At 44.7% G+C, this 12,220-nt stretch overlaps 1 protein-coding gene across 1 annotated transcript in view; it reads right to left on the bottom strand.

Annotated features, from left to right (window-relative positions):
• Nucleotides 1-12,220, bottom strand: part of LOC311004172 (GTPase IMAP family member 9-like) — a gene marked incomplete at its 3' end in the record, with an annotated part of 39,224 nt that overhangs the window by 367 nt on the left and 26,637 nt on the right. Inside the window, exons 2-4 of the mRNA XM_083996118.1 lie at nt 7,376-7,944; nt 6,240-6,888; nt 2,349-2,509 (exon numbers count right to left, since the gene is read on the bottom strand). Of these exons, the coding sequence (XP_083852244.1) occupies nt 2,349-2,509; nt 6,240-6,888; nt 7,376-7,934 (1,369 nt within the window). The 5' untranslated portion in view covers nt 7,935-7,944. The remainder of the gene's footprint in view (nt 1-2,348; nt 2,510-6,239; nt 6,889-7,375; nt 7,945-12,220) is intronic.

Below are 12,220 nucleotides of genomic sequence, written 5' to 3' on the forward strand. Positions count from 1 at the left end.
GAAGAGCAGTGAACTGAGACACTGGGAGCTTCCGCTACAAACAAGCTTAAAATATAGACTTATTACAGACGAGCAGCATGGAGGTATGTGGATGTTTTTTGGTGTGTCTTTTTGGACGAAGAAAAGTGAGCTTCGTTCTCAACCGTCATATGGACATGCAGCACGGAGCCCCGCTGTAACTCAGAGAAGCCATGGAGGACTCTGAAACTTCTCCCAGCCCTTAGTCCACATGAGGGGGGTGGGGGTAATGAGGGAAATTTCAATTTTGGGTGAACTATCCCTTTAATGTCTAATGATTGATGACCAACATGATGAGTCTGTTAACATCATGTGACCCCGAGGAGCTGCTCCTGTATCAGTTGTAGCTGATGAGTTGTTTGAGTCTGAGACTGTTTGTAGTTTGTGTTCACCACACTTGGAGAAAAATAACCATTGGTCTCCTGACAATCAGAACCATACACCACAGAAACAAAGACCAAAAACTACAGCAACACCACAACACGTCAACCTCAACTGATCCAGGTGCAACACCTCAGGGGCTTCAGGCTTTAGCTTAGCCTCTACAATGTGAGTCAAAGAACTGTTTATCTATATTGTTGATATTTATTGGTTCCTACAACTACAGTATCACAAAGTAGCTACAGCAGTAAAAACAACACAACTCATTGACTGAGATCAGTTCAGTAAGTTAGTAAGTAAGTAAGATGAATAGTCAGAGATCCAATCAGAAATCTATACATTGAATTAATATATGTATTGTGTTTTAAATGATCAAACAGAATCCTGTGGTCAGTGACTGTTGTTTGAAGGTGCGCCAGTTCTCGTCGACATTCCCCGTCAGTTTCAAACTTTCCGGTGGTTTTAAATCCATGTCGTTCATTCGAGTTTACTCCTGGTACCATGTCATGTTCGTGTTCCAAGGATGAGGCCGTGTTGATAGCAAGTAACTTAGTTTAATGTCTCACGTTCTCAACAACATACATGTGGCTCCATGCAGTCTTGCTCTACTCCGTTATATGGTACGGTAAGCTGACTACTAACCAGTACTGCCCCCTAGCGGTCAAACATGTAATAACATCCAATCATAACACACGCGAGCTGCGAGGGCCGTTGTCAAGCTGGATAGACCAGATAATACCGGAAGGAATACAGGAAGTCGGGCACAGAAAAGGCGAGGGAATCCGGTCAATTTTCAAAATAAAATAATTAAATGATCATTAATTAAGTTAGACTTATTGTCATTGCACAAGAAACACAGCAGTGATTTTTGGCAACGAAATGTCATTGCTTGTCCATCTGACGCATTTACATTTGTGCACACGTACGAATGTTCATTAATGTGTATTGTCCCTTTTATATATATAAAATAAATAAATAAATATTTGTCAGTTGCGTCTGCACAGGACACACACACACACACACACATCCATACAGAGCTAGAGACAGACCTGTGTGTGTTGAAAACAGAGTACAGACGAGTGGAGTCGATGTTCAACCGGCAGAGAGAGAACAGGATATGCTCCCTGTGCGACCAGCCAAGCGCCTGCACTCCAACCCCGCCTCTGCTCAGTGCGTCCGAACGCAGCAAGGAGAACAACACGTGAGGAAGATGAAGATGAGCTACTGAATGATGAGGAGGGATTAATAAAAGTCCCCCTCAGATAAAAGCCCGCCCCAATAAAGGCCGGGTCTCCTGGGCAATTTTGTAAATAAAGGCCCCGGTCCTCCTGATGAAATTAACACGGCAAATAATGGACCAATCAGAATTTTGGTCGAGCCAGAATGTATCGACCAATAAATCGACCAGTCAGCTAGGAGTTTACATCCCTACTGTAAGAGCAGATTTGATGTTAATTGTTGTGTGGGTCTGATTGTTATTGGTGGGTCAGCCTATATAGGGTAGGAACCTTTGGGGGCGCATCACGTGTTTCCAACCAGAACAGGAAAAACAGTTTTTGACCGCTGTGCAGCATCACGGTGCTTCGTGCGGATGTGTGTGTGAGATGTGTGATTTAAAGCATTTGATGTCAAATAAATGGACTTGTTTGCATCTGAACTGAAAAGCAACTGGACTCTCATTCATCCGCCATGGTAAAGTAAAGCGCGTCAATTAGGTTTCCTGTTGAAATGCCTCAGTGGCTTAAAGCATTGGCTTAGCTTCTACACCTACTTTCCAACAACCAACTCATGTGTTCAAGGTTCAAGAGTCTTTATTATCCCCAAGGGGCAATTTGTTTTACAGCGAGTAGCAAACATACAACAAACACATCCAACAAACATTCAACATAGGTCATTTAAAAGCCTGGTCACTGTAGGAGCAAATTAATCTCTCCATCTGTTCGTCTTACATCTAGGAAGCAGGTATCTGCGTCTGGACGGAAGCAACCTGAACTCTCTGTGCAAGGGGTGATCTGGGTCTGCCAGGATCAGTCTGGCTGTGGTCACTGACCTCTCCTTGTGCAGGTCGGAGAGGTCATTTAGGGCTATGCCTGCAATTTTTCTGCACACCCTAACGATACCCACGATTTGATTATACAATTTTATTTTTGTTTTTACGTTACATGTGTGTAGAGTATAATTTGTGGCCGTGAGCAGCATGGAAAGAGAAAAGTTTCAGACAATTTCAGACAACTTCTCCCACTCTAGCTGATGATGTCACCCACTCTATCTGGAACATTCTGCGCAATACACACCCATTATAATCTCAACATTTCTCCAAATATGTGGCGGCCTGGGAAAACCCATTGGAAGTCGCTGACATTCTATTGTGGCAAATAGCCAAAATAGGTGGAAAAGTACTATTTCCACGATTTTTATATTTTGTGTGATTCTGGTACTTTGAACTCCCTACTACATTGTGGTGAATAAATATTTTAAGAAAACAAAACGAAAAGTAATCATTTTTAAGTTCTTGTGGCGAATAGCCTACAAAGCATTTCATTTTCAACTGAGCACAGCACAGCTGAGCTGCAGCAGCACGAGAGGAGAGGAGGTCCCTTGTTGTTGTAGAGGTACCATTCAAGGACCCTCGGAAAGCAAAGAATCCCACGATTCAGATGCTTTTTACAGAAATATTCTCTATCATAAACGGTTCAGAAATTATGACTTCTTGTCATAGAGGCACCATTCAAGGACCCTCGGAAAGCAGAAAATCTCACCATTTAGATCCAGTTCACAGCTAGTCTATCATAAACGGTTCAGAAGTTATTTAGAGAGAGATGTTCTAGGTAAAACCATTTTTCTCACTTTTCAGTTTTTTGGTCATAATAGATGAAAATGCTCATAACTTTTGATCTGAAATGGCTATCACAGTTATTCAAACAATTATGAATAGCGGAGAATTTCTAGTTTATGGAGAAAAAAAGAAAAAAGAAAATTCAAAGTATCACCATGTGAAGGGTTTTCCCAGGCCACCACACAAATATGATCATGGTCATTGAACAGAGATTGATCAAAAACTATAATATCTATCAAAACATGTACACCAATACACAAGACTTGTGTCTACAGTTTAAAGTTTAAATTGAGGTTTTAATTAAGGTGAAAGTTTTTTTTTTTTTACCTCCCATTCATTCATTATGGTACATTTTTCACAGTTTTTACATTGTGAAAAATTCATATTTCGTAGAGGAAAGTAAGAGCGCACTGATTCCGACCAAGGCACACATTTAATATCTCAGTCCCCTGGGTCCTCTTACAGCTGTAGGACTCAGACGAGTAGCGGAAGATGAAAAATGAGAAGAAACATGCAGGGTAACAATAGGAGTTAAAGCTGCTGAGTCAGTTATGGTATCACTAACCCTCTTATTGATTAAAGGAAACAAATTAAAATTGTTCCCAGGTGTCTCAAAGACAAATCCCCCAAGGATCAAACATCACAGCTCTCTCTGGTTTCAGTGTCTGTCCTTTTAAATGCAAATGAGCCGCTGCTCACCAGGTACCTGTACTCACAGGTAGAAGTGGGATTATGCAAACTGGAAATCTAATGACATCATTGTAAGACAACTGAGGGAACAGCTGGTAAAACCACTGATTTTAAACACCCTATATATGTTAAAGAGCCTTTAGAAAGTTATATTTCCATGATATGTCCCCTTTAATACCCTCAGTTCTGATTCATTAACTCATTGAGTGCCAACCACGTAATTTCTCGTTTTTCGTTCCCATGCGTTGAGTGCCAAAAACGAGATTTTACGTTTTTTGCTTTTTTTTTAAATTATGAAAATAGACACTTTAATACACAGTGGCCCTCATTTATCAAACTTGTGCAGGATCTGGTGTAGATTCTGGTGTAAATATCAGTGTACGCCAAGTGTCACGTGTGATTTACTAAAAGTGTGTACGCTGCTGATTTCGGCGTAGAACCGGCGTGGTGGTGATAAATCCGGCGGCTGAAAACGAGCGTAATTTAAATGTCACGCCCCGATATATTCCTGCTTTAGAGGCGTCGCCCTGCCCCTTTTACGACATGGAGACACCAAGACGGCCAAGAAGAGGGACTTTACCGACATTACTGCGTTGAACAGGGAGAGGGCGGCAACATTAAATATCTGGACATTGATAGATTGATAGATTTTGTGATTGATAAGCGTCATCCCGGTGGATGGAGGCTGCAGACGCACGTGTCACCGACCACGTCAGGAAACCCAGCGATCTCATGAAATGCTGCTGCAGTTTACTAAACACAAGTGACTGAGGAGAAATCATAGGCATATTACTGCTGCGAACGCTACTTTATGACCATCAGCACCGCTGGCATGGTTCAGCTGATGGAGGGATGTGAAACACCGGCCCGATGTCCCGCTGACAGGTCCCGGTGACGGGGGGGAAAAAAAGAAAAAAAGAAAAAAAACACTCCACCGCGGAGATCAGTTGCACCTGGACAGGTAGCGGAGCTCTCCCCCCCCCCCCCCCCCCCCCCCCAATTTGGTGTACACCCATTTTTTTGGTGTACGCAAGTTTAATAAATGAGGGCCAGAATATGTAAATTTGGGGACTCTACGACGAGGAGAACTGAAATAGATGACGATCAAAGTCACATGACAGCTCATGATCTGGAAGTTTTTATCATAACTCGGCTTCTGCAAACGAGTTCTGCATGCAGATGCAGCAGCTGCTCTGTTCTCACCCGCGCTGCTGCTCCAGCTGCTCCAGCTGCTCGGAGCTGAACCAGGAAGCTCTCAGCCCGGTCTTCATCTGGAGCAACACCGTGTCCTCCCCAAAGTCCTCCCGCGGTAAAATCTGATGGTCTCTGGGCCAAAGCAGACCGGCATCACCGACCCGTACCACAGAAGGACCGCGACCACCGGCGGGACCGGTCTTCCCGAGCCGCGGTGGCCGACTGACCCTCACGCTCCGCGGGGAGAAGCTGTGACACGGCACGGTGCGTCTGTGTTATTGTTGTTTAGTGGCGCCCCCCCCCGCCCCCGCTGGTGGTTTTGTGAATAGAACAACAATTGTTGTATATATTTATCTTATACGAGCCCTTTGATCCAGAAATGCGAGTGTGAGAAGAGCGACAGGCACAAACAGCGCACCTTTCATAAAAGACGCTCTATCTCCTTTTCTAGAAAAAAAGGAGGGATTTAGGTGAAACCCAGCCATGTTTAGCTTGACTTTTCTCAGGAACGGAGGCACGTAGAAACAAACGGTTTGTGGTCATTTGAAGCATTAAGTTAAACCTTTCAATTGAGCTACAGTATGTGTTGGTGGCAATAATATAGAATACACTGTGGCTCCACATAAAAAGCCAAAAATGGTCTAAATTGCCGGTACACTTGACTAAAACTTTGGAAAGGAGCGCGGCACTCAATGAGTTAAGAGGGTTTAATTTCATTCGTAACATTAATGTTTATTAATAATTACATTGGTCTTTGCTGCTGAGGCATTATCAGTGTTTTATCACAGATTTCACCCCCTCCACACCTGAATATGCCTTTGTACCTTCATTGGCACCCTTCTTTGCACCCCACACTGCACCCCCCACTGCACCCCCCACTGCACCTACAGCTGCACCCCCCACTGCACCTACAGCTGCACCTACAGCTGCACCCCCCCCACATCCCGCTGCACCTACCACTGCACCCCCCGCTGCACCCCCCGCTGCACCCCCCGCTGCACCTGCCAGTAGACCCAACAGTAGACCCAAAACTATACGGCTCAGCCTATGTCTAAACAGAAAGGAGCACAGTCTCTGCCATGCCTCCGTTTTTATTTGCTCATCATTGTCTCCTCCTGACTGAACAGCCTCCCTGATGAAGGTCTCAGCCATCCTGAACAGGTCAGAGCTGAAGTGTTCTCCTCCGTTCTCTGAGACCATCTGATCTACTTTACCCAGGAACTCTCTGACCTGCTGCCTGTTTCCTCTCTGGTTGTTGTTAAACACACAGTATCTCCTTCCACACATGGAGACCAGATCAGACGCATGTCTGTTTAACTTGATCAACTGATCAATAGAGCGACCTTTAAGCTCTTCTCCACCAGTGAACAGGACCATGGCGTATTTAGAAGTATCAGCAGAACCAAACAGTTTTGGTAAAATCTCAAACAGTTTGATGTCTGCTTCAGAGACTCTGCCCAGTCTGACCACAATAACAAAGGCATGTGGACCTGGACTGGCCTCTACTATTGATCTCATGATCTCCTTATACAGCTGTTTAGGAGTCAGGACTTCATCAGTGAACCCAGGAGTGTCCACCACTGTGACCTGACGACCTTCGACCTCTGCTGACTCAGACACACTCTCTGTAGTGACTGGGTTAAAGCCCCGGACTGGTGTAAACTTATCAGATCCTAAGATGGTGTTTCCCGATGAAGTCTTCCCTCCTCCAGGTCGACCAAGAAGAATGATCCTCCTCTCCTCCAGCCTGGCTGGGACCACTGCAACATCTGGAACACCTGGAACACCTGGAGAGAGGACACACATGAAAAATAGTAATGAATTATGATGCCAGTTAACGTAGAGATTTGTTCTTCACATCATCTGCTCAGTGAACCAGTGGAGCTGTGAATACAGTTGTTTTACTGAATGGAGCAAGTTCATGCTCATGTGGAGCAACATGCGGTGCTGAAATAGAAAACAGACAAGATAGAGAATGAGTTCTCAGATAAACTGTAAGTCAGCATCACCAATGAACTACAGTGTGGTTTAATAACCAGTTGATCCAAACAACAGCTCTCATTACCTGGTTACCTGATCCTCACCTGTCTATGTCAGTATTAACTATTGTTTCTTCTGATGATGACGATGATTCACATCTGTCAGAGCTAATCAAGGCCTGACTCCTACTCTACATCTGATCACTGCCAGTCAGCTTTAATCAGGACAAACAGGTGAGGACTGAGACAATACCTGGTGATGGAGACCATGACTCACCTGTTCTCAGGTATCCTGTCTTCTGCAGCAGGTTTCTGACTTGTTCTTTATCTCCACTCTCATTGTTGAAGAGGTGATAGGCCCCCCCAAACTTCAGGATAACATCTGGAAGTGAATCATCTTTCTGCCCAAAGATGAAATCAATCAGTGTCATGTTCATGTTCCTCAAGGCATCTCCATGTGTGAACAGCAGGTAGCTCTTCTTCATCCCCTCAGGACCCAGGACTCTGATCGCTGCCTCCACGGCCTCCTGCTCCTCTCTGGTTAAGCGTCCAGGTCTGATCACCACCAGGAACAGACAGGGTCTGGAGGACCTGATGAGGTCCTGACAGAGGGTTTTAACCTCCTGCTCATTGTCCTCTGAGTCTAATATTCCTGGAGTGTCGATCACTCTGATCTGTCTCCCAAACACTTCTCCTATTGCCTCACTGATTTCTGTGGTCACAGATGTGAAGGACAATCCGGACTCTAATGCTGGTCGTCCTAAGATGGTGTTTCCTGAGGCACTTTTACCACCTCCTGTTTTACCAAGGAGGACGATGGTGAGAGGTGGATCCATGGTTAGGAACCTGTAGAAACAAAGAGATGACAGGAAATTTAAAAAAAGAAACAGATTCCTGACCTAAAAAAGGCTACAAGGAGAGGAGTGTTCTTGAACCATGACTACTCCCTAACAGAGGGATTAAGAAGAGGACGGAAAATACACAGGGGCCAGGAAATTTCTATAAAAAAGAATATGTGCTTCACTGTTTCCAGTTAGACTTTGAGTAACTTACGAAGGAGCTTTAAAACAACACAGAAAGGACTTCAGTTCACAGTTGCCAAACCAGCAGAGTTGACTGCAGCAAATTTAAAGGAGACATATTCTAACCCAAAGTAAAATAGTTCCTAGGTGTCTTAAAGACATGTCTGTAACAAGCTTCGGTCAAAATACCCCATGGATCAAACATCACAGCTCTTTTCATCCTCTCAAAACAGTCCTATTCAGAACGGCTGGTTTCAGGGCCTGTCCCTTTAAATGCAAATTACATATACACACACAATGGCAGTCAATGTAATGTTCATTTTGTTGGAGTTGAATTCACCAATGGAAACATAAAACTGTCATGAAGGTAGGTTCTGAACCAGTTTAGAACTGGGCCAGACAAGCTAACCCACCTTTCCAGCCTTTCCAGTAGAAGTTTGTGGTCAACGGTGTCAAACGCAGAACTAAGATCCAGTAGAACAAGAATGGACATTTTTTTGGAGTCTGTGTTTATATGTAGATAATTTAAAACTTTAATAAGTGCCGTTTCTGTGCGATGGTGGGGACGAAAACCAGACTGATAAGTATCTAAAAGGCTATTTGATGCAAGATAATTCTTGAGCTGTATATAAACTGTTTTTTCAAGTATTTTGCTGAGGAATGGTGAGTTGGAGACAGGCATGTAATTTGCAATGACACTTTGATCCAGATTGTTCTTCTTCAGAAGTGGTTTTGATGACAGCTGTTTTTAGTGATGTGGGAACTACACCTGACTGAAGAGACCAGTTAAGGTGCGTTCACACCGGACCTTTTATTTTTGTCCCTGTCGCTCGTATCGCTCCAAAAAAAACGCTCCGTCGCTCAGCTGCAGTCGCTCGTCAATTTGGCTCAGAGCCACAGACTCGCATTTTCGCTTTGATGACGTCATGGCCACTGCCATGTGTCTCTGTTTACACCGGCACCACCGGCATTACGGAAGCCAATCAGCGCTGAGCAACAAGCAACTGACGGCCAGAGTGTTGGGATTTCTCATCTCGAGCGACGGGAGCAACTTGAGCAAAAAAACACTCTGACGCACCGACTCCCGAGCCTTTTTTCGCCTGGGTGATTAAACGCTCCACCGCTCGTTTGCATTGACTTAACATGTAAACTCGTCGCTCATTCGAAAAACAAAAGGTCCGGTGTGAACGCAGCTTTAATGAAATGTAGAACCTCTGGTGCTAAGCAGTTAAAGGTGTACAGAAAAGAAAACTGAATTTGAGCCCACTCTGGATCATAAAATTAATGTGATAACTCATCTTTCAGACGTTGTAGGCCAAACTTTGTGCAAAATTCTATTTTTGAGTAAATCCAGGATGAAAGTGTTTGTTTTTTTTTTCGCCTGTACACGATTCACCAGCCACTGATATTGGATCCGTAATCCGTCATTCAAACGTCTGAGACATGCACACATACACGGAGCTCGGGCTCGCCCCAAGTTTTGAATATCCCGCCCGCTCGATAACGACCAATCAAATTCGTTTTCCTCACTCGGGTAAACTCGTGTTGCAGCTCGTGACAACTCGGCGCGACAAACAGGACAAACGGCCATTTCTGTACACCTTTAAAGACAGTTTTGAAAAATGCAGTTGGGAGAGGATCCAGGCAGCAGGTGGAGGACCTGAGCTGACCAACAATATTTTCAAGTTCTGTCAGATCTAAACAGCAGGGGTCAACAATATAAATGGCCCGGTGGCCGCGATGTACTTTTAAAACCGTCAGGGCCACCAGAAACCTCCAATTATTATTTTTCACTGGCCCAACCAGGCCAGTGAAAAATAATGCCTTGAAAAAAGATAACGAGTACAAAATGTAATTTCCTCTGGGGAAATTTTGAAAGGGCCACGGGAGCTACAGCCGGTTTTGCCATCTCTGTCAACATGGGAATCAAACCCACGATCTTAAGGTCAAGACAGAGCTGATCAGACAGACACATGATCATCTTTCTATAAGCACTGATATGGAGGAGCTGTAATCACATTAGGTTACCTGTGTGTGTGTGTGTGTGTGTGTGTGTGTGTGTGTGTGTGTGTGTGTGTGTGTGTGTGTGTGTGTGTGTGACTGTAATCACATGAAGCTGGCTCTAGAGTCTGTAGCTGTGTCCCAATTCAGGGTCTGCATCCTTCGGAGGGTGGATTTGAAGGCCGATTACGTCACAGCGCTGCGCGAAGGCTGTCCCAATTCGTCCAAATTCGAAGGGTCCTCCAAATGCAGCCTCCAAATGCGTCCTCCTTTGCCCTGCATTCGGAGGATGCATCGCTACCATCCTTCGCGGCCTCCCGTATCCCAAGATGCTTTGCTGCACCGTTGTTGTTATTAGCAACCTAGCCGTTAGCTATCGAACGTAGCAGCTCTGTGCTGTAGCCACGGTAACCCGGCTCTGCGGCCGGCTCGGAGGCGCGGCTGCCCGCTGCTGAGCTCTGCTCTGCTCTGGCTGCACAGGTGAGGAGCGGAGGTGTGTGTGACAACTTTTAATAAGAAAGCTATGAAAACACATTACTTGTGCTCTTTATTCTCTATTCACTTAATAGCCTGAAGCCCCCCCCCCCCCCCGGCTGCTGTTCAATGGTTTGTTTATTAGTATATTAATGATAACTGCCCTTGTATTGATTCTACTTCTTGAAAAAAAAAAAAAAAGGAGGAGGAGGAGGAGGAGGAGCGGCAGAGCCGTTACAAGCGGCACTTTTAAATGTTTACGTTCGGCCGTTGTTTACGTTCGGATCAGGAAATGCTCTGAAGGCTAGACTGTCCCATTTACCAACGGTTGATGCGGCCGACGGAGGAGCCTCCGAAGCCGTTGCCTCCGGAGACCGCGTAGGCTGGGTCCTCCGAAGGCTGCAGCCCCTGAATTGAGACACAGCTTGTGTGTGTGTGTGTGTGTGTGTGTGTGACTGTAATCACATGAAGCTGGCTCTAGAGTCTGTGTGTGTGTGACTGACTTGACACATAGTTAGTTAGTAGCTGCATCCTGTGTCAGTCTGATTTAGCTGTGTCTGTGTTTATAAACATTTAAACGAGCGCCAGGTGGATTGTTTATGAAGTTAACGAGCTCTGGCCTGAGGATCAAAGAGGTTACCACGGCGATAGGGGCCCCCGCAGGCTGAGACAGACAGAAACATGGAGAAAAAGAGCCATTTTCTGCCTCTGCACCGGTCTCACATTTAGGCTTACTGTGACAAAACTGTAAATCAGAACAAAACACAGATCAACGTTGCTCTAAGGACTTCCTGAAAAATTTGGTACGATTTGGTGTTTCTACAGTAAATATTTTGGCGACGCTGGCAGTTTTAAAACATCAAGCCGTTCTGCTTCTCTCAGAAAATATTTATATTGGAGTGAATGAGGAGCAGAGACAGACGTGGCCGCACTTAGAGGCTGATTCTGTAAATTCTGTAAGTCTCTCTGATATTTTGAGCACATGGTGAGAGACAGAACAAGTTTGTCTACAATTTTCTGAAAAAATAATGTGTGTAGAGTGTAAATTGTGGCCGGGCCGAGTTTGGAAAGAGAAAAAATCTGGAGTTTTTCTGGGCTCTCTCCCACTGATGATGTCACCCACTCTGACACGAACATTCCGTGCAATACACAACCATTATAATCTCATAATTTCTCCAAAAATGATCATGGTCATTGATCGGGGATTGATCAAAAACTATATGACCTATCAAAACGTGGAGTAATACGACAATACACAAGACTTGTGTCTACTGTTTAAAGTTTAAATGGAGTCTCTAGGTGAAAGTATGCCTGAGCAGTAGACGTTTGTTAAACTCCAATGATTGGTCTTTTTCGCTCTTTTTTTTTCGCCCGTCCCATTGACTTCAATGCAAAATTTTGCGTAGTTTTTCAGTTAACGAAAAATTCGTTAACTGTTGAGAAAAGTAACAGCACACCGATCCCGATTGAACCGCACATTTTGATATATAATTTGTCCTGCAACTCTTCGAGTTGAAATAGCTGGTCCCTGCAGCTATTTCATAGCTGTAGGGGCCAGTGCCCAGTGCGATGGCCCGTGGCCCTAACTAGAAAAAGATAGCATTTCCTGCAGAAAATGTGTGTGA

Source organism: Trachurus trachurus (assembly GCF_905171665.1).
Source record: "Trachurus trachurus genome assembly, chromosome: 21".
In the NCBI taxonomy this organism is placed as follows: domain Eukaryota; kingdom Metazoa; phylum Chordata; class Actinopteri; order Carangiformes; family Carangidae; genus Trachurus; species Trachurus trachurus.